A 23,706-nucleotide genomic window follows, 5' to 3' on the forward strand; every position below is an offset into this window, starting at 1 on the left:
CATTTTGAAATGTTCTGAGAAAACTCTGCATGGGGTTTAAAGAAATAATTTACACAGTTTGATGAAATTTGCATGTTAATTGGTACAATCAAATCATTTCAGCATCATTTTCATAATAATTGTATGCAAAAATTCCACTGATAAAAGTGCTTCAGATTTCGAAATGGTTGAAGATTTACAGTAGTTCCAGTAAATCCACACAGAAACAACATGGTGGATAGGGAATTATATGAGTTTAAACAACTAAGTCTACGTTAAATGAAACATTTGTCAAAACAAATCAACACAAATGTAACGAGGTACGGTTTTATTGTTACACATCTTTTATAGAAGTCCACATGGTAGGTAAAATTACCACATTGATGTATTGTATCCAAATGAAACAGAAATTCTGCAATAGCATACCAGCCAACAGTACTAACAGAGTCCTGAGTCATGTCCATGATAAATTTTGTTTTGTATCACAAAATAAAGCATCAATATATGTGAAATAAATCATGTCTCTCGGTGACTCTCTCAGAAATGCACAACTCATTCGGACACCATATTTATGTACATCTGCTCTGTCCATGGATCATTTAACACGTCTTCCAATACCAAGCTGCAACAGCCTATCAGGCACTGTCAAACTATCAGCGTTTGGGTTTTAAACTCTGTTTGCCAAGTTTTTCCTTGCGCTTTTTCACATGCTTTGGAATTTTCTGTTTTCGTTTTTCCTTCTGAGCCTCCTTAACAGCCTTCTTTCTATCCTGTACAAAAGAAAAAGAATTTATTTATCAGAATGATTTTATTATTATGTTGTTGCTTGCAAGATGTGGTAAGCATAAAGCGTAACATTGCATTCCTGAAGATGGCTACATACAATGTAGTTACAGAAATATAAACTAACAAATATGTGGACTTCAATATTGAGAGTTTCTCTCATTTTGTGTAGCTTTATGTGAATTCTTCGAGTTGTTTTGAAACGATTTTCATCAAAAAGCTCCTATTCAATTCAGAGTTACTATGGTAGTTTGCCTTTTTCAGGTCAAAATACCTGAGACAAAGTTTGACATGAGTTTGGGTAATTCTTGACTAGTTTATGTCCTTTCCTACAACATGTTAAATGTGCTCAAACAAAAGCCTCTAATAAGCAATCTGCAGAAAGCTGCCACCCTTTACACCAGTTGGCCCAGGTCAGGTCATACAGGTTAGACTTAAGAAATGGCATTTACTGCTGTCTTGCTTAGCCTTCAGCAATGAGAAGTTAGATCAAGGAAACAGGACTGGTTGGCTCAGTGCCAGTATAACGTGATTAGGTGGGGTGTCTTTGGCAGCTTGGGTTTGCCCTGCCACAAGAAGACACAATATACGTACACACACCCAATGAGTCCTAAATGTCATACGACTGAAAAATTGATAAGTATGATGTTAAACTCCAAGCATGCTTACATACTCAAATTGGCCAAAGGAAATAGTGAAGCACTCTTCGTTTTTGGTTTAAAAACTAAATATCAATTTACCTTTTTACTCGAAGGGGACTCATCCCTTGGCCTCCCAGTGTCTACCTTTGACCCACTCTCCTGATTGCAATTGTTCCTATCCTCTCCATCACTCCCATCCTCCTCATCTGATGTACTGTCATCATGCTTGTTTTCCTCTTCAGACTTGGGTTCTTCAACAAGTTCTGCTGTCTCTGACGCATTAAGAAGCTGTGGTTTCTAGAATGCAATGGAACAGAAAAAAATACACAGTGTCTGCGTACAACTTCTCTGTCAACTCTCAAAAATATGGCACATTTTACCTGCTAGAATACGAAGTTAGATATTATGTTTTGTGAAAGTTTTTACCACAATAGACGTATTCATATATAATTCAGTTTCTGACCAAACCTAAATGCTACAGGTTATGGGGAACTTCCATATTTTGATCATGCCTCCTCACATTATTAAATGAAGCAAATGTGACCGCATTCATCAAGTTTGCTGATAAAGTTGTTGACCAACCTCTTGGGCTCCTGAAAGATCCGACTTTAGTCCTGTCACAGTCTGGTATAGAATCTGTAACACAAAAATTCTGTCACTCAATTACATAACACGAGTTACTACCTGTAAATGAAAACACATTACTGTAATTCTTCAACCTTTTCACAAGTTCGCAAGCTGTTTATTCAAACATATTCTGACACTATTCTTCTCCATTGACAGATAAAATTATACTTTCGTAGAGCCATGAAACTGGTCAATCCAACCAATGTAGTTTTGTCTTCAAAATCAAATTAAAAATGTGCATAAACTGCACTGGAAATTGGCCTTTCATATGTGAAATGGTTGAGGAACGTCGTTCAAAAATAGGCAGACAGTTATTTTTTGGAAAGGACTACCTCATTTTAAAGCAAGAACCTAATTCAGACAGCCATTTTGCATTTTGAAAGAATAGACAACAAATAATGTAACCTTAATTATTTCAGGCAAGAGCTGGAAACATATCTAAATTACCACAGACATATTTTTCTGACCATATAAATCAAAATTTTATCTGGAATTCATGAGGCCATAGAATACGCCATATTAGAGAAACCAGAATCAAGATGTCATGTCACTCATCGGTTTGCTCAATCAGTCTGTATGACGAAGAAGGCAAAACAGTGTTCCCATGACAACAGGTGTAGTCTCTGGTATTCGCAAAAAAAAAAAAAAAAATTCTCACTGGTTAAGAATGATAGCATGGCAGCATTTTTAGTTGATGTGAGCCATATTGCTTTATGCTCTGAATTGTGGTATCTTGTGGCAAATAAAAAGTCGTGCTTTTCAAATTTTGTGTTGGATGCTCTTTTGATACGTATATACATTTGGTCTAATGTTGTCTTTTCTTACAAAAGATAGTCAAACCTATCTATCTTGCAGTGCTTGAAGCTGACCATGCGGTATTTTCAGGCAGATAATCAAACTTTTAATTACTAAGAGGAATTTGTGAGTTCTGATGCACTGATGATAATTACCCATGGACAACATGTCTCCCACAATGACCTTCCAAAACAATGAGTATCATATCACATTTCTTGCTGATATATTTATTTATTTATTCATTTGATTGGTGTTTTACGTCGTACTCAAGAATATTTCACTTATATGATGGCGGCCAGCATTATGGTGGGAGGAAACCAGCCAGAGCCCGGGGGAAACCCATTATCATCTGCAGGTTGCTGCAAGACCTTCCCACATACGGCTGGAGAGGAAGCCAGCATGAGCTGGACTTGGGCTCACATTGGTGAGAGACTCTTGGGTCATTACGCTGCACTAGCGCGCTAACCAACTGAGCCACAGAGGCCCCCTTTTCTTGCTAATGTATTGGGTTGAAATTGAAAACATCTTGTGTTTAAAGGCCTGCCGTCAGGGAATTAAACTGTGCATAGGCTTTTATTTGTGCACAGTTTGCAGTAGTTTTGCATATTTTGTTATTCAAATTTAAATTATTACTATCCTGCACATAGCTACTTTTGTACGATGTTGTTGTGTGGAACATCAAAAACACAAGCTGCCTAAAAATGCAGCCTGACCTGTTGTACATCTCCTCTCCGAGCTTTATCATAATCTTTCTCAAAGTTCAGGACCTCGTCCAGGGTGCGTGGAATATAGGCATTTCGAAACACTCCCTCGTCAACCTTGTCTTGCTCTGTCACATCTTCTATCGTACGTGTTGACGTTATCAACATTGCCTTCTCCAGATAATCATCCATGTTTTCTGCTGTGACTGTCACATCCGTCACAAAGTCAAACAGTTCTTTCATCGTAAGTGTGCATACACCTTTTTTTCGGAAAAAGTCTGCAGAGGAAAAATATTACAATCAGCTTGGCCATTTTGTTCTCATATCAAGTAAAGATTTACTGGTGTTTTATGGTTCATTGTGATTTAATTCCATTTTCCTTTCGATTATTTATTAGTAATTTATATAATGGATTGGAGTTTTACACCGTACTTCAAAAAAATACTTCATTCATACTACAGCAGCAGGCAATATGGTGAGAGGAAACCAGGTAGAGCCCGGCAGAAACCTATGACCATCTGCAAGCTGCTAGAAGACCTTTCCATGTAAGACTGTAGAGGAAGCCAGCATTAGCTGGACTTGAATTCATAGTGACTGAATTAGTGAAACGCTCCTGGGTCATTGTGATGTGCTAGTAAACTAACCACTCAGCCACAAAGTTCCATTTTCCTCAATGGAGCTTGGGCATTTTTTCTCTCGGCACTCTTCGAGAGATTTGTAATTTGCTTTAATGATTTTCTGTTTTCTGTTTTTCAATGACTGGAATTCATGGGAGACTAATACATTTCACTTTTTCCCTTCATAAGCTTGGAAAAACCAAAGGTTAATACAATGTGGTATCTTACCTGTAACATTGCTGCAGTCTTTGCGTAAAAACTCCAGAGAGTGAGGATGATCGTGTTCTACTGACTGAGAGACATCAATGATGAAAATCTTCCCCTGGTGGAATCTGCAACATCAAAAATATTTTACCAAGAAATAACAACCAAAATCAGCACCCATTACAGCAAAGTGGTTTGTAAAATTACCCTATATGTACCTAGTCCTAATTCAATGCCACTGTTAGAGAAAGTCAAACTGAGCCATGTGACATTTCCTGATGCCATGTGATGTTCTTTTGTGATTTACTGCAAACCATGACTTTTCTCACTTAGGGAATGTCATCAGTTGAGAAAAAACTGATAAAATTTCTATTTTAGAACATCCAAATCTACTCAGGCACAATATGAAACCCAATAGCTGAATACTATAAATCAACAATAATTAATTTCACTTGGAATTTTTCACCGACTTTGTTTTTGGACCTGTCTGTACTGTATGAACTGTTGTACAAAAGGGTGATTCATTGGTAAACAATCATGTAAAGTTATACATATTTACAGAAAGTCATATTTCTTTTGATTTTTCACCAACTGAGTACACCAGGTTGTTTAAAAAATCTATGAAATTATAGGTGATTTATACTATATGCAACCTCTTGGCCCACATCTTATTAAACTGTCTGTATTTGCTCACCACAAATTCACACCAAAAAGACTGTGACTATTTGGGGACATTCAGTGCTGATTAACTTATAGTTGAGAAAGGAGATTATGAGTTAATGCACCTGATCTTAATTCAACTTGAGAACACATCAAAGAGATCTGAGCTTGTCCAACCTAAAACTCAACTTTGTCCAGGTATGGCTACATCATACAGCCGCCTAGCTATCATTAAGGATTTCCAACAAATGATGAAGATTTTTCCTTTGCTCTTTTCTTTAAACACTGGTAAATGCGGAGGAACTCACAACATGTTGAACTCGCTGAGGTCTGCATGGACGAGGCGACATTCCTGGTAGAGCGTCCTTACAATGTGGATACACTGGAGGTACAGCTCTCGTGCCTTTCCCTCGGACAAGCTCACATCCTTGAGCAGGGGAGCAGGCCTGTAGTAAACACAGTCATTAATGGACACGAAGATTCAGTTTACATAATTATTTGATTCTTGTCCAACGCCACACAGAAGAACTTTTCAGTCATATGATGGCAATCGGTTTTACCGGTGTAGTGCCTGGCTTAAACCATCGCCCTTTGGCAAGTTACTAGCTGACTAACTTTCCCACAGTTGATGGTAGACAAGTGGTACTCAACAATTGTCAGATTGTGCAAAAATGGTTGTACGTGCATTGGTAACTGCTTGTTCTCATAAACACTGAGATTTGAGGAATGTACAGTTGAAAGACATGCACCATTAAGTATGGCCATGATCCACTCCACAAGGGGACTCCAATACACTGATGCAATTCCACTCAAAATGACGCATTTATATAAATCACATGCAATGGAAAATCAATACAGGAGTTTTGAGTTCTCACAAATTTAACACAACAGAAGAACTAGAAGAATACATGCTGAAGAAAACATCAGATAACATGTGTGGTATGAAATGTTAGCCGCTAACCATCCTTCTGTACCCAGGAACTCCATCACCAACACATGACTCCGCAGCATGATTGGCTCGGGACAGGGCACTCCTGATTGGTGGATTCTGCAAGTCAAAGGTCAATATAAGGCATTTAAGATGATGGCTTCACGTACAGATTGTCCTCTTACACACACACTCAGCAATTCTGTACTATTTGTCAGTGGTGAGAAATAATTAAAAATGATTTAAAAATAATCGAATTTCTAGATTTTCTCAACCTTAATCAGCACTAAAATTTAGTGAATTGGTCCTTAGCCCAATGTATGTCCGTGAAGAAAATTTCATCTAAATTCCTGTCAGACAGACAGACAACTAAATGCTTGTAGGAATGTAACCTCCTTGTCAGAAGTATGGTAAATGACCTCATGTTCCTGGGACTCGGAAAGTGTATCCCAGGATTCACTGCGTTGATTGTGCTTCCTACTGACTGGGCGCCACTGGAGAGCATCGGCAGTGGTCAGGGGATAATATGGACAGTTCCCGAATGTAATAAACAAGTCCACGCTTCACTGTGTAGTCAGTGTATGCTCCTGCCACCAACAGTTCATGTTTTCCTCAGTTTTAATCATAATGAATTTAGAAAATAACAGTTTACTTCACAAAATCACTCTCTTCTGCCATCTTGCCGCCAACTCAGATCGTGCGAAAGTAAACAACAGTAACAACAGTAACTCCGAGTCGAAACTTCGGGTCATTTACCACACTTAATTAATATCTCTAAGGTAATACATGTAACTACAATGGAGATTTAATACTTTGTATAAAATTTTGAGTTTGATACCTAATGTAACTAATGTTGTTGATATACTGAGACCCACCAGGTACACTCACCCACAAATGTAGCGCTCACCTGATAAGGTTCCTCATCTCCTTCTCCGCCCATGTCTTTACCATTTTACGGGGGTTGTGTTTGCAGTAACCATGCCTGAACCTGTGTGACGAAACATGAAAACGGGGTATAAAACACATGAAACAACACAAAAGGATGTGCAAATGCTGCATAATACTTATTTAGTACTTAAACAAATACCTTAAAAAGAAGAATATTTCACCGTCTAGGGCCAGTTCTACAAAGCAGTCACAAACTGCATCTGGCGCAATTTCCATGACAACATACAGTGAAGGGAGGTACATTACCATGGTAAATGCGCTTGATGCAGTGTTGCGGCAGCTTTGTAAAATGGGCCTCTTCTACCTGAACTTGAACCGCTTTCCTAGTGAATGCGTTTTCTCAATGAATTTGACATCATCACCTGACATGATCAATATCATATCAAAAGAGAAGCATTAACTACATGTGCACACAGGCATTTTTGATGGTGTAATACACCCAGAATGATCTTTAGTTACGTTGCTTGCAAAACTCACCTGAACTCTCCTGACACATATTTGTCTCGATCTTTGAAAACCAAAATAGAAGTCTTGTACACCTGAAAAACACATCATCAAAGCAACTTCACCTCAGCCGCACAAAAATCATGTTACATGTCCTAACTATGGTAAATGGCCTCAAATTACCCGGGAAAAACTGAATGTAGTAAAATGATTCAAAATGCTTTTTGGTGCCGAAATTAAAACACCAAACCAGAATATGCTACTAGGCCAAACCTATAATGCAGTATAATTATAACACTAAATGCATCAAACATGTACACCATACATCAGGCCAAGTCTACAATACACAACACTCAAAGCCCGTGAATTTGATCAGAAGATATCCCACATGGCAATGAGTGAATGCGGATTTCAGCAGAGCTCACATCGCCTGATCTACATGTGGAACCCACCTTTATAGCTCTCTCCAAACCGATCTTTGTGTGCGCATGGTAGACATTGGCCTCCTTGCCCGTGCTGATACAGCCGCTGATCTCAGCAATGACCCCACGGTTCAGCATCTTGAAGAGAATCATGCGGGTACGAGGGTCCATCACCTGTTCAGCTGTGGCTCTGTCAGCCTTGTCCTTACCCCGATATCTGGGGAGATGAGCACCAGTAACAGCATAAGTCTCTCTTTTTATTTATCTGATTGGTGTCTTGTGCCATTTTTCATATCATGTCATTCAAGTTTGTGGTTAGAGTTTACTTTGCAAATTCAGGGAAACCAGACAGAGCCCAGTTTGTGGTTAGAGCTTACTTGGCAAATCCAGGGAAACCAGACAGAGCCCAGCTTGGGGTTAGAGATTACTTGGCAAATCCAGGGAAACCAGACAGAGCCAGATATACCAAGCTCTGCTTTGAGGACACACATGATAAAACCCACATGAAACCAGAATGAGTCCAGAGGAAACCAAACACAGCATAAAGGAAATCAATTCAGAGGCCTAAAACAAATGATACAAACCACAAGAAACTGGACCCAAAGCTCAAATGAAATCACACAAAGTCCAGAGGTAAGCAGACAATACAGAGCAAACCAGACAGATCATACAGGCAACTGGACTAAGCCGAATAAATTATCAAAGCAAAAGCCAAAAGAAACCAGATAAACCAGAGGAACCACGGTCCTGGGGTGACAGGGCTTATCAGCTGGGGATATGAACCAATGGTCTCTGGGTTTGGAGTCCACACTTCTACCACTAGAATAAAGGGAAAATCCCTACAGCCTGGAGGTATATATCAGCCTGTTACATAAGCGCTCTGTGGAGGTAGAAATCAAAGAAAGCAAGATGGAAATCAGAATAAACCAGCCAGAGCAAAAAGGAAACCATACAAAAATCAGATGACTAGAGCTGAGAGTCTGAAACCAGGTTCTGCACACAGGGAAATCCAGTTCTGCACAAGGCAAACCAGAACTAAGACATAGGACAGAGCCTTGGGGAAACCAGCGTTCAGTATCCCAAGTTGATTACAGATGAAACCAGACAAAGCCCAGATAAAACCAGGCAGAGACCAGAGGAAACCTAAGAGATCATTAAGGAAACCAGATCAGGAGAAAACCAGAAAGAGCCCACAGGAAACCAAGCAGAGCCAAAAAGAATTTTAAGGTCTGAGCCATGTTATTGAAAAAGTGTTCTAAATTAGGCACATGAAATAGGCACTAAATATAGGATTCCATGACTCCTATGGATCAGCTACATTGTATGAACCACCTACATGTATGCTCATACATGACTGACCGGTTACACGTATGGACCAGCTACACGTGTGGACCAGTTACACGTATGGACCAGTTACACGTATGGACCAGCTACACGTGTGGACCAGTTACACGTATGGACCAGTTACACGTATGGACCAGCTACACGTGTGGACCAGTTACACGTATGGACCAGCTACATGTATGGACCAGCTACACATGTGGACCAGTTACATGTATGGGCCAGTTACACGTATGGACCATCTACACGTATGGACCAGCTACACGTATGGACCAGCCACACGTATGGACCAGCCACACGTATGGACCAGCTACATGTATGGACCAGTTACATGTATGGACCAGCTACACGTATGGACCAGTTACATGTATGGACCACCTACATGTATGGACCAGCTACACGTATGGACCAGCCACACGTATGGACCAGCCACACGTATGGACCAGTTACACGTATGGACCAGCCACATGTATGGACCAGTTACACGTATGGACCAGCTACACGTGTGGACCAGATACACGTGTGGACCAGTTACATGTATGGACCATCTACACGTATGGACCAGATACATGTATGGACCAGCCACACGTATGGACCAGCCACAAATATGGACCAGCTACATGTATGAACCAGTTACACGTATGGACCAGCTAAATGTATGGACCAGTTACATGTATGGACCAGCCACACGTATGGACCAGCCACACATATGGACCAGCTACATGTATGGACCAGTTACATGTATGGACCAGTTACACGTATGAACCAGTTACAAGTATGGACCAGCTACATGTATGGACCAGCTACATGTATGGACCAGCCACACATATGGACCAGTTACACGTATGGACCAGCTACATGTATGGACCAGTTACATTTATGGACCAGCTACATGTATGGACCAGTTACATGTATGGACCAGTTCCATGTATGGACCACTTACACGTATGAACCAGCTACATGTATGGACCAGCTACACTGTATGGGCAGGCTACATGTATGGACCAGCTACATTGTATGGACCAGCTACAAGTATGGACCAGCTACACATATGGACCAGCTACATTGTATGAATCAGCTACATTGTATGGACCAGCTACACGTATGGACCAGCTACATTGTATGGACCAGCTACAAGTATGGACCAGCTATACGTATGGACCAGCTACACGTATGGACCAGCTACACGTATGGACCAGCTACATCATATGAATGAGCTACATTGTATGGACCAGCTACATGTATTGACCAGCTACATGTATGGACCAGTTACACATATGGACCAGTTACATGTATGGACCAGCTACACGTATGGACCAGCTTCAAGTATGGACCAGCTACATTGTATGAATGAGCTACATTGTATGGACCAGCTACATGTATGAACTTTACGTCAAGAGATGGCTGTATGTGTGAACGTCTGGCAGCTACCTGCGGATGGTCGCGTTTTCCGCCTGGGCTTTGCTCGGTTTCTTCCCACCATAATGCTCACTGCCATCATATAAGTGAAATGTTCTTGAGTACGGCATGAAACACCAATCAAATATATATATAAATAAATATCACAATAGACATGTACCCTTTCTGCCTGGTAGACCCATGCATGAAAATGTTGTCATCTGACTGACAGACAGACAGACGTAGCAACTTACAGAGCTGTTTGTCAGAGCTAAATCTAGCTTTGGAGTAACTTTCATCTACCTGAATGAAATGAATGAATACTAAGAGTTCTAACATGGATATATTAAGCCTTCAAATATACAAACAAGCATCAATTTGCTGTCACTGCGACATCTTGCAAGAAGTAAATGCCATCTTACACTTCAGTCTCTCATTAAAGTGAATGGTCTGTGTTAAAAAATGAGAATGTTAAGTCTGACCAACAGACTGACACAGACAGATGGAGAAAGGTTCCTGATGCAGCTGAAAAGGGTCAAGGACTTCAGAGTGACAATCCCTTACCTCTCAGCCTCCATGCGCTTGCCCTTCTCGGCCAGAGCTGACCCAGCTGAATTGGGTAGCCTTGGACCTTCATACTTTTCTGAAAATAGAAAACCGTGTAAACTTTGTTACCTATGATTTGCTGGATGTCCTTTATTAGTTAAACACATAGACAAAAAAAAAACTGTATATTCATTGTGTCAAGATATAATTTCCAGATGCAAAAGTGTTCGACACACCATGATAAACAAGTCTGGCACAGATCTATAACGAGGAAAAGGAACAGTAAGTCAGAGATTTTAAAAAAAGGAAAGTGTGGAGAAAATTTCAACATTATACCATATTTTTCCTCATAAGACACAAATAGCTTCTTTTTAAGTACATTGTACATGTAACTTGAAATTCCAAAATACCCCTCATCCTATCTCAGTTAACGCACTACTGGAGATTTTACACATAACTTGATGAAATTTTAGCACCCAACTTTCTGACAGAAGTATTTAGACTGAGCAATTACATGTTTGAGCAATTTCTCTCCAATTCTGCATTCTTACCAACATTAATCTTGTGTGAGAATTTCTTGAAAGCCTTGTCAGACGGTTGATAATGGTTGCTATGCTTCTGGGACGTCTGTGGATTGGCCTGACCTCCATGACCCTAGTGAAGAGAACCAATCAACATTTTTTTTCCCCACAACATTTTTTTGAATTGAATGCTTGTATTGTGTAAGGTTTAGATCATGGATGGCATTGATAGAATACAGGTGTTTAAAGTTCGAACTCTTTTATCTCTAAAGGTAAAAACAGTCACATTGTACCATGTGACCTGTCTGAAATGTTAAGCATCTGCACGCGTTTACCGCAACATGGGCCTCTGAAAATAGTTTCACAAGAACTGTTTACAGTAGCCGAACGATGGAGAAAACTGAGGAGATGAGCATTTGTTAAAGAGGTGTCACTTGTGCCTTTGGGAACATGGCTAATTTACAGATGATTTGTAAAATTGATTTCAACAAAATGTTTGAAAAAGTCACGATTCAGTAGAACATTTTTTATCATTAACAACAAAGGAGTTCTATCTCAAAATTCCCCTGTTGGACTGCAGCAAGGTCATAAGAATTTCTCTTTCACGATGAAGCACGTACTGATTATCACTGAGAATAGCTCCCTTCATGTGCAGATTTTGTCTGTAGCTCAATATAAAGGTAAAAACAAAAAAAAAATAAAGGTAAAACTCTGTAGGATTCCAAATCTGACTAACCTGAAGGATTCGGCTTTGTGAAGCTTTATACTTCTTTGTGAAATCTGAAAGTAAAATGGACATTAATAACATGTAAAGCATCCAATTGTAGCAGCTTATCATGCCACTCCAGTGGAGCTAAAACATTATTTAATGCCTGTCTTCAACATAATATTGAACTATCACCACATTATATATTATTAACATTTTATAAAATATCTTATTCCTTAGCTCTAAGACAAATACATTTGTGGTTATATGACAATTATTGAGCAATGTATTTCTGACTGATTTGTGAGAAAATACAAATGTACAATAAACTGTGACATCCTGTCAAAAGCTGATGTTGTCTCTCAAGTCCCTTATTAAAGAATTAGTGTTCAGATTTATCTCCTGGTCCTAATTATAAAGACTATAACCTGTTTAGACAGTGTGTTAGCGGGAGGGCTTCTAAGAAATGTAATGATGACCTTGAATGCACCAAAAACAATAGATTTACTGCTGTAGTCGATACCCAGTCGACCACCCAGTACGGCTCAGTGGGTGACATCATAGATGACCAACCCAAGCCTACCTGGCCTGAATAACCTGGAAATTCGTATTAAAAACGATGTCATTTTTGAGATGGATTCTGCTACACAGAAGCAAGTATACTACTGTATTTGAACTCACAGTGGATAACAATGAAGTTCCGATTTATGACACTGACGTTTCTGGCCAGACTTCAGATTACGATTTTTTAGATGCTGAATTTGATCTTTGCCCAGGTATTTCCAGCCTCACTAGCAATAAGGACTGGTAAGCTATAGCTTTATCATGGGTGACAATGTACATCTTGTGTATTTATCCTGTGTGGCAATGTACATCTCGTGTATTTATCCTGTGTGACACTGTACATCTCGTGAGTTTATCCTGTGTGACACTGTACATCTCGTGTGTTTATCCTGTGTGACACTGTACATCTCGTGTGTTTATCCTGTGTGACACTGTACATCTCGTGTGTTTATCCTGTGTGACACTGTACATCTCGTGTGTTTATCCTGTGTGGCACTGTACATCTCGTGTGTTTATCCTGTGTGGCACTGTACATCTCGTGTGTTTATCCTGTGTGACACTGTACATCTCGTGTGTTTATCCTGTGTGGCACTGTACATCTCGTGTGTTTATCCTGTGTGGCACTGTACATCTCGTGTGTTTATCCTAAGATTTAATACTTATTTACTATTCCTTCCCTCTGTCAACTTCACAATGATTATAATTCTGTCCCTAGAAGAATTCTAAATACATACCTATATCCTATAGTCTTTTACAAATATAAATTCATACACATAAGATGTGAACGTCAGTGTACACACATTTACTATCTATCAGTTTTCAATTCAGTTAATAGTATTTTATAACTACAGCGTTAGGAAATTCAACACTATTCCTCTTGTAGCTTTGATTTATTTAGTTATTTGACTGGTGTTTTACACTGTACTCAAGAATATTTCACTCATATGATGGCGAACAGCATTATGGTGGGAGGAAACGGGGCAAAGCCCGCTGAAAACCCACAACCATCTGTAGGTTGCTGGCAGACCTGCCCATGTACAGCCAGCGTGGAAGCCAACCTGAGCTGGATTTGAACTCACAGCAACCACGTATATGAGAGGCTCCTGGGTCATTATGCTGCACTACCGCGCTAACCAACTGAGCCAAGGAGGCCCCCGCTTTCAGCTGTAAAATGGCTAGAGCAGATATGGCTGTTTTTGTGGTGTTCATAAACCTTCCATATTATGCCGTAAATCAACACTTCCTGAGGGTCAAACTGTCTGGAAACTTGGAAAAAACTAACCCCACGATTCTTCGACGATTAGTTATGTAGAACAGCAAACCAATTTGTGAAGATATTCGATAACATAAGAGTGCATCTTGTCACTCTTGCAGCCTTTTTTCCAGTGAACTAAATGGTGAAGCTCTAACAGCTCATAAAGGTTTGAGTTGTGGGACGTAACTCTGCAGAGACTACCAAGTGTTGGATGAAATGCAAAAAATCAGCCTCATTATCTAGTTATTTTAAGTGCTCATATCAATTTACACTTTTTCAACATTTTTTACTCTCAATTTAACGATATATACAGAGGTAGTGAATTCTGAACAAGTAAGAAATCTGGACACTAATCCTTTAAGAGAATTGCCCATGTTAAAAAGAACGAAAATTTAATGTATGGCACCATATGAAAGACAAAGCAACATTCAACCAGAGCTGCTTAATCCAGCTTAAAATTAGAGCTCTGAAACTTCGTAGCTTTACCTTTTGTCTCATCCTCCCAGTCAAAGTCTTCCTCTTCTTCATCCTCATTTTCTTCTTCACCCTGAGAATTCTGGCTATCTCCTTCAGATGACAAGTCATCTTCATTTTCTGTTCATTTACATCAACATTCAACAAGTTCAATAAAATAAAATGAGAACATACATGTACATAATCAACTGATCAAACCATCTCCTCAAAATTTAAAAAAGTTATTATTAACGTGTCCTTTGGAAACAGACAATCACAATCTCTTCAACAGCTCATTTATGTCCTTAAATAACACGTCATAGAGTGCTTTACTGTTGTAGCCATATTTTACCATTCTACATGAAAATCAATAAAATAAAAAGCCAGTACAATGCTGATCAATGAAACTATTCACTATATAGGAAAATGCATTTTACATAATTTTAGGTAAGACTTAAATATCCTTTACAGACATCGTTTTCTATTTAGTAGTGATATTTACCTGTAGTTAAAGTAGACAAGGTGTCTACAACAGTTGACATTTGATCATTTGATCTGGAATTGAAATGACATTTGATCATTTGATCTGGAATAGAAAACAAACTCATAAAGCCTCGTCTTTGTTTTTTTTTTCAGCTTAAATTATCTAGGCTTGTAACATGTCCCGTAATGTCACCTTATAGACATGATAGAGGGGTTAGTAAAAAATGACTCACACATTTGACAGGTCAACAATGTCCAACAAACTGCATTTATGAAATGATTGTCACAACACCTGTAAAATTTGCCAAATTCTGTCACAGCATGTACAAGATTATCCTGCTGCAAGAAAAGTTCATCCTCTGCTGTAGCTTAGTAGATGATGTTGAACATCCAAAACCTAACTGACCATATACATGTTATTTAATAAATTTTTAAAAAGGACAAATTAAGATTTCTGTGCTCAACTTGTTTTTGTCAGAGTATGGCTGAAATTGTTGCACTTTGTCACATTTACTCTGATCCTGTAAGTGACATATCTGTCTTTGATTTATTTCTTTTACTGTTCTTAAATGACGCACTCTAGAATTCTTTACTTGCAAGTTAGTGATGCAGTCCTATGCAGGGATTGCCTCAATTGCCTCAACAATTTGGAAAGTATACCCAAATACCAATTTTAAGATGACGTGGGCGCATATGCTGTTGTTATTGAGATGTAGGTAGGTAGGCAGTTTTTGCCAGGATATAAAAGACCTGGAGATAGGACCAATTCTGCGAACAACAACTTCACTGTAAGTGATGTACGTTTTTATATATTTATTTGATTGGTGTTTTATGCCATACTTATATGACAGCGGCCAGCATTATGGTGGGAGGTATAAACCAGGTAGAGTCCAGGGAAAGCCCACAACTATCCGCAAGATGCTGCCAGATTTCCCACATACTGGCGGAGAGGAAGCCAGCACGAGCTGGACTTTGTAACTCACAAGGACCACACTGGTGAGAGGCTCCTGTGTCCTATAAATGCCTCTGCCACAGAGCTCCAATGTACCTTTTAAGCACTGGTACAATACATAAGGCCTGAATTCCTCTGAGGTTTTCTCATGATCAACTGCATGCACTATCATTAGTCTCTGAGTGGTGCCTTTGTCTTTTTTTCCTAATCAATTGATAGGGGCCAAAATACAAGGACTAATATGAAATGAAAAGCTATGTTCACAAAGAAACATCCTATAGCATCATGCCATATCAGCAGAAGCCTGTGAAAAGGTTTTACACAAGTTAAAGGATTTGCATACAGTCAAACCTATGGCCACCTGTAATCAGCGTCCATCTGCCGTAAGCGACCACTCTCTGCCGTGACCAAACAATTTTCCATGTTAAACGACCTGTAATATGCGGGCACCTGTCCAACGCGTCCCGCGGCCAATATATTTTGCCACCAAATTCTATATCAGCCTGTCCTGAGCGGCCGAGACTTTCAACAGTAATGATGATTGCTGCATCAGACATTCAAAAATTTCAAAATGGCGACCATCCAACTTCAATAGTTTTTGTAGTGATTGAAAGTTACAGCCTGCCACTTTGTGATGACAAGTGAAGTGTGAACATTATTGGTTAATAGCAGTGAAATCTATTGTTTTTTAATCAGGCCTAGCTGGTTATTGTCTGGACACCCCTCCACTGCGGCAGTGGATTAGCTCCATGTTGAGGTCTTGGCTTATCTTTGCAGGCCAATGGTGCTGTGTTTTCATTTCGCGTGGCCAAAATATTGCCTGTACCGAACACATGGAGAAATTGATCTTTCTTCACTTGTACATGTTGTTGTTGTTGTTTCACCGTTAATGGCAAATATGATTGAACATCTGAGCAGTCTTCCATTTACAGTCCAAAACTTTGTTAGAATAGTCATTTATAGCTACGTAGGCCAAACTAGCACATGGCTTTTTAGGGCCTGACAATGACGGGAAGAAAGTCCTCCTGTCATCCGTGCCCTCACCTGAAACTCTTTCTGTGATTGGCTGTTAAATGCGTGAAATCCATAGGTCTACCCCACAAAACTTTAAATTATTGAGCTATTTTTTTACTACAATTGTTATATTTCTATGAAATTTATGTAGCTGACTAGATTAGTGCTTTAACAATTATGTATAAGATTATTATGTAGGCCTACATGTGTAGATTTCCTGAAACCTAATTCACTTGTGACTTGGCTTGGTCTTCACAACCTTTCTTATGTGGCCAACTGTAGTATGCGGCCACTTTTTACGTGTCCCTTCACTGGCCGCATACAACTCTGTTACCTTTACAGGCTATTGTAAAGACTAGGGTGGTGTCTACTGTTAGTTTTTATTTATTTATTTGATTGGTGTTTTACACCGTACTTAAGAATATTTCACTTATACGACGGCGGCCAGCATTATGGTGGGTGGAAACCGGGCAGAGCCCGGGGGAAACCCACGACCATCCGCAGGTTGCTGGCAGACCTTCCCACTTACGGCCGTCTACTGTTAGTCGTTGGCCTCCTTTTCAGATGTGCATTATAAAAAGCAGCTTCTTCAATGAACTGACGTCAAACAGCGCCCCAACCATAACAGATCCCCCTTTATATCTTGACATGACAAAACCACTCACCTGTTAGTGTTCGGAAGAGTACTTTCTGGGTGAGCATCTTCAAACTGACCACCACAAAAATCCGCTACACATTCACTCATTTTTATAGCCTCAGCTCTGTTGTACACCGGCACAATAATTTAAATCCCTACACTTTACCTATACCAATATACAGTTATCTGGTAAACACATAGTAATAACAACTGGAATTTGCACTCGAACAGTAATGAGAATAGAGCATGTGGGATATTATACGACTCGCAAATAATATAATCAATAACAACACTTTCCGCCCATTTGAGCCATAATTCTCTAGTGATCGATGTTAGAATAAATGAATTAATGTTGCCAAAGCTAAAATGTCCCTAATGTACAACTACACCTCGAAAAGTGTACAACTTTTGGCTGTAACTCCTAAGCACGTGTCTTCTATTTCGTGTCAACACTCCTTGCAACGCGCATGGTCTCCAAATTTAAAACTTTACGATTTATCGGATAAACGGACTTTTAATGCAACATATTTACTTGCTCTAAACTGAATTTATCCCCTAAATATTCTTAAATATATATACTTTGAATAATAAATGTCTTTAAAACTGATTTAGCATAGTTGCCAGCACGCAATGAATAAAAAGGAATTTTACAACCTATGACGCTACTATTGTAGATGAAGCTTTTTTAGTTGTCCATGACGACCAATAGGATTGTCGCTACTTTTGATGTTTTGGCATGTCCAGCTGTCAAAATCCGACTTCCGGTGGGAAACGACACATTCGTCTGCTTTACCATAAGAATTCTTGGTAATGCTTGGGTCTTTTACGGTGAGCGCGACCTGTGCAAAAATTAACTATTTTGTGGTCTAATTTAGAATCAGAAAACTGCCATATGCTACTCGCAAATTTGTAATTTTGGAAGCTAGACATCGCAATTATCGATCAAACAGTGGCCGATGATCGATTTTTTCCCTGAAGCATTTCAGTTCGCATACAGCGTGAAATTCATCATACACGAATTGTAAATTAGACTTGATACCGTGAGTTGTATGTCTGTCGCTATACTCCGGCTTTTGTGGAACTGACCGTGTTTTAGCTTGAAAAGTCTGAATTAATCAAGGTTCTCTGCTGGTAAATTATAACAATTAATATCCAGTGTATATTTTTATAAAATGTTAATTTCACATGATTCACCGTGACGTAGATCCATCACGGACACATGGTGTCACGTAGCTTAAAATAGCCCTAAACAGTCCATGTTTCTCAGTTCCGTTATGATTTTCTGGGCATTTGTCATGGAAAGATCAGTGTTAATGCATGGTTGCAAAACATACAGATATGTCTCAGCCTAGAGACTTACCATGTATTAAATGGATTTTGGTACTATGTATCATATATGCTGTCAAATTTTGCTGATATTCCTAAATACTGATATACTGTTATAATTATAATTGAGTGCATAATACACCTGAGCTAAGGAGGCAGTGGTCTTCACATATCAGTAAATATAAACTGTCCTTACACTGGATGTTTGGGCAAATAAGAATGGCAGGTTTCATTCACATTAGGTTGTGGTCATGTAGTTTAGATACACATCCTTATCTTGGACTTGGAAGGTGTTACATCACAGGGAATTTTCGAGATTCCACTGTTTTTGGGCTTTGATGATGATATCGAACACTCAACATTTACTTGTAGGTGGTCGCACATGTAAAAGACATCAATCTTGCCACGGCACATTTGGGAGACATGCCATAGGCCGGTGGTTTACTTGAATCCTGAACCATAAACACAGATTGCAAATGGGCCAAGTAATAATTGTATTTAATAATGTTTAATAATTATTTGCATACTCCCCTTGTTTCAGACGTTCTAATCATTAGCATGAGGTGAGGACGGCAGTTTGGAAAGGATGAAGCCCTTCAGCTCTGGAGGTAGTCGGCCTGTCACAGAGGTGTTTCGCTGTGCCTGGCTTCTGCTGTCTGTGAATATGATCACGGCCTACCCAGGCGAGGAAAAACATGACATTGGTACATTGGCTGGGGATGTACAGAACTGGGCCATTCTTATACAGAACTACATCCAACAGGTAGTATGCCGGAAAGATGTTATCAGCGATGATATATTTATCTGATTGATGTTATATATATATATATAAATATCTGTGTGTGTGTGTGTATATGTATCATACCGAAAGGAAATGCATTTCCTTAATGATGGCCAGGTATATGGTTGGTAGTGATGACACTCAGTGTTATTTGCAAATAAAAAGAATTTATTTCACTCCAGGTCCCAGGATCAGAACTGTGTGTTGTGCTAAATTTGTGACTAACCAGTTGTACCTTGAACATGATGTAAACTGTCATAACACAGATGAAATTCAGTGTTTAAGTTAAAGTTTAATATGAGGAATAAGGCCACAAATTAAGAACAAGTTTAAGACAGCCATATATACCCGATTTGATGTGTGTATTCCAGCTAAATCACCATTTTCATTATCTTTCTTAACATTTTTTTCTAGATTCTTTCACCATAATACTGACTGCCATCATGTAAGTGAAGACTTCCTGAGAATGGCATTAAACAAACATGAGATAAAATAAACAAATGCTACAATACTTAATTTTTTTATTATCTTGTTGTAGTTAGCCAATGATGGTATTAAGAGAGATTACACCCAGAGCTACCTGGACCAGGCAAACTATACATATGAGAAAATTGATGGAGAGGAGATTGTTAAACAAGTGCGGGTAACTCTGTCAGACTATTTCCGAAAGAAGAAACATGCTGCTAAGGTATGCTTATGTGCTGGCTTAAAGCCTTATGGATTTTAAGAGAAAAGACAGCCATTAATATATTCTGAGTTATTTGAGAAGAGGGGTTGATACAGACCTAAGCAAACCCAAGCATTATTTTCTGTGGTGCCTGGTAACTCCATAAATCAACTTTTGATCAGGTATTCGTAGGAGGCTATATGATATGCTATATTAGGGCAAGGAAAAACATGATGTTGCGTCACTTGTACCTGACGTATACCTTGATAAGAGTTCTCTGGGTATAGAAATAAATTACGCCAGATTGGTCAAAATTGATAACATGTCGGGGGTTTTGATTGTCTGAGTGTACGCAGTTTTGTTTTCAATGAATTATGATATCTTCGTTGTGCAACATCAAAAAAATAGAAAGTTATGCTTTTCAAAATTCCTGTGGGATACATTATCGATGCATGTATATATTTGGTCTAGCGTTGTCTTTTCTTTTAAGGAAAATTATTGATGTACATGTAAGTGGTATTTTTAATTTTCCACATTCCACATATTAGATCCTGGTTATCCTAATAATTTTACATTGTTGGTTTTGGGCTGTTTATAAACCTGACATAAGGAAGAAAATGTATTAATAATGCGTTCAGATTGTTTAAAAACATTTCACTTAAAACATCGTAGGATAATATTAATGTTCGAACTGTGTAAATAATATATTTTCAGGCATTGGCTAAGAAAGTAAGAGAATTGTATGACAATTCTATCCGCTACAAGACCACAGAACACTTCAAAAGCTTATCAGACCTGAGTGATGATGTTTATAAAGATTCCGATATCACATCTACTTTACCACATGATATGAAGTTTGACCCGTAAGTGAAATAATGTTGTATGTAGTAATTATTTAATTGTCACCCCTGACTAAAGTAGGTGAGGACAGCTATGGTGGCGTAGTGCTTTGGCCTATCCTGCTCAGTATCTTTGCATAGTCTGTGTTCTTTCTCAGGCTGTGTCAGATTAACATGTACATATATCTTCATAGCTTAATCTATTTATGAACTAAAATGTAAAGTGTTGTATTTTTTTTTCTTTTGCATGGAGAATAGTATGTAAATAGTGATGTGAATATTAAGTTTGTTATTCAGTTTAAGGTTTTTTGTTTATCACTTGTACCTATTTTAGGTTTTTGGGTCACATGTGAAAGGCAAAGAAAACACTAACACGAAGTACATGTCAGATGCAGGCCGATTAAAAACTGTCCACAAAAATAGGTCGATTTATTTTTATAGAATTTTTTAAACCCAGATAAATGCATTTGGAACTTGATATTCTAAGTATATCTTATCAGATTATATTCTGACCAGTGACATGACATCAGGTTTTTGCCACTTAACACACAGCTTCTATTCATCGTTCTAAATGCATGTACATATAGATCTATGAATGGACTTTGCCTGGTGGAAAAAATATGGATGTCATGTCACTGATACCCTCTTGGTCACAATAGACGGCTGTAGATTAAGATGTTTTAAAACCAGTTTACTTGTTTGTAAAAATTCTAGAAAAAAAAAAAACAAAACAAAAACTGAAATGTTTTCATGGACAGTGTTTAATGGTCTGTCGCCTGATATACACTTCATTTTAGTGTTTTCTTCACCTTTTAAACAATTGATTTTTTTAAAAAAATAGAAGTGTTGTGGTCATGTTGATATTCATTTGAATTTTTTTTCTGCAAGCTCTACAAACACCCTTGTAAATATAATAACTCAAGAAGATTTTCTTTCTTTTGAAAACAGCTTCCTGTACCAATCCAAACAAAGCTGTATTGTTTGGATAAAATGATGTCACAACTCATTCTTGTTGGAAATGATTACATGTATCTGTGATCTTTGATGTATTCCTTGTATTGTCACCGTGCCAGTATATGACACTGTAAGCATATTACATGTATTACCATGTGTCTTCAACATTACAGGTACTTCAAGCAGAATGTGAGTCGAACCCACTCCACTGTGAAAATCTCTGATGAGGTGCCTCGGGATGACCCGCGCACAATCCATGCTGTATACTACACTGCAGGCCTGGAGGATGTGTTCAAGGAAAACACCAAGAAGGACCCCATGGTCAGGTAAGTGAGTGGAGCACACTGGGGCACAAAACCTCATAATTCTTAGTCTTGTAACTGTTTTAGTAAATGTAGATATCTAGATTATTATGCCGTAAATATGATGCTCTTTACAAGAAAAGTTACAGAAAATGGATTTACAATGTTTTATGAAAGTGGGCCGTGCAAGTTTGATTTTAGTGTGATTTATTTACTTGATTGGTGTTTTATACAGCCTGGATATTTCTGCCCACTGTTCTCCAGTTGTTATAGCTTTAAGTCTTTTTTTTCATGAACAGAAAGTCAATATTTATCAGTGAGTTTTGAGAACATGCCTGGTTTCTACAACTGGTACATGTCATGTCGAGAAAAATGGAAGAAATTCGTACAGATAGGTTCCATCTTTTGCTGTATTTTTTTTAAGTTGTGATGATATCATGATGAAATCAGCCCTACAAATTAATTCCAGTGTTATAGTGTCTATGTGACATTTCAAATTTGAGTTTGTCTTTGCTATTGGATGACCATTTTTCCCACCAGAAATGCATATTTAGTTTTCACAAGTTTGTGCAGCTCACCAATGAGAGCAATGCTTCCATGGGAATTTGAATTTGGATTAGATTCCAACATTTGAAATGTATTCGATTTTAATGAATCTGTTTTGGCCTCCTTCTGCTTCCAGATGGCAGTACTTTGGCTCCACTGCTGGTGTTATTAGAACATACCCGGGTCGAGAGGGTTCCATCAACTTTGCAGGATTTTACAATGACTATGACCCTAGAGCAAGACCTTGGTACATTGCTGCTACAAGTGGCCCTAAGGATGTAGTCATAATCCTAGATTGTAGGTAAGTAAGCAGGACTTGAATATGGTCAGCTGCCAACAGATGGAAATGCTTTAGAGAATAAGTTTAGCAATGTAATCACCAAAGTCTATTATTTGAATTATGCCTCACTGGTGAAGAAAAACATCTAGATCCACTTGTATTTATTGCCAGTTTGTAGGGAAAGATTTCAAACAAGAAACTTTCAGCCATTATCTCATCAACACTGTCTTGCGCTTGTAGAATAAAGGTGATTATTGAAACACTGTAAGCTTTTTTGTCAATGACAGGAACTTACGCTGATACAACTTGTGTCCTAAGGCAAAATGAAACAGTCCAATCTGACTCTTGTTATGGCTGACATTGATCGTTCTTGTGTATCCAAAAGCTGTTGG

General features: G+C 38.6%; 2 protein-coding genes across 2 annotated transcripts in view; one reads left to right on the top strand and one right to left on the bottom strand.

The window, feature by feature from the left end:
- Window positions 1–305: 305 nt before the first annotated feature.
- LOC135470563 (serine/threonine-protein kinase RIO1-like) lies at window positions 306–18,064 on the bottom strand. The gene is made up of 16 exons (XM_064749582.1): window positions 17,648–18,064; window positions 15,036–15,088; window positions 14,567–14,674; window positions 12,292–12,335; window positions 11,586–11,688; window positions 11,053–11,131; window positions 7,780–7,966; window positions 7,361–7,422; window positions 6,843–6,923; window positions 5,969–6,055; window positions 5,316–5,453; window positions 4,372–4,475; window positions 3,539–3,804; window positions 1,986–2,039; window positions 1,503–1,700; window positions 306–749 (listed from the first exon to the last, which is right to left on the bottom strand). The coding sequence occupies exons 1-16, from the start codon at window positions 17,725–17,727 to the stop codon at window positions 633–635; spliced, it is 1,761 nt and encodes a 586-aa protein (XP_064605652.1). The 5' UTR covers window positions 17,728–18,064; the 3' UTR covers window positions 306–632.
- A 324-nt stretch (window positions 18,065–18,388) lies between these two features.
- The window catches only part of LOC135471144 (voltage-dependent calcium channel subunit alpha-2/delta-1-like), a 28,876-nt gene continuing 23,558 nt past the window's right edge, over window positions 18,389–23,706 (top strand). The window contains 6 exon segments of the mRNA XM_064750233.1: window positions 18,389–18,447; window positions 19,487–19,708; window positions 20,265–20,414; window positions 21,108–21,256; window positions 22,360–22,512; window positions 23,171–23,335. Coding sequence (XP_064606303.1) covers window positions 19,532–19,708; window positions 20,265–20,414; window positions 21,108–21,256; window positions 22,360–22,512; window positions 23,171–23,335 — 794 coding nt within the window. The 5' untranslated portion in view covers window positions 18,389–18,447; window positions 19,487–19,531.

The sequence above is a fragment of the Liolophura sinensis genome, chromosome 7 (genome assembly GCF_032854445.1).
Source record: "Liolophura sinensis isolate JHLJ2023 chromosome 7, CUHK_Ljap_v2, whole genome shotgun sequence".
Taxonomy (NCBI): domain Eukaryota; kingdom Metazoa; phylum Mollusca; class Polyplacophora; order Chitonida; family Chitonidae; genus Liolophura; species Liolophura sinensis.

Coding starts and splice junctions, on each gene's coding strand:
- LOC135470563 (XM_064749582.1), bottom strand. CDS start 17,727: ATGAGTGAATGTGTAGCGGATTTTTGTGGTGGTCAGTTTGAAGATGCT. Junction 12,336..14,566: donor CTGGGAGGATGAGACAAAAG/GTAAAGCTACGA, acceptor TTTTACTTTCAG/ATTTCACAAAGAAGTATAAA. Junction 3,805..4,371: donor AGACTGCAGCAATGTTACAG/GTAAGATACCAC, acceptor TTTCCTCTGCAG/ACTTTTTCCGAAAAAAAGGT.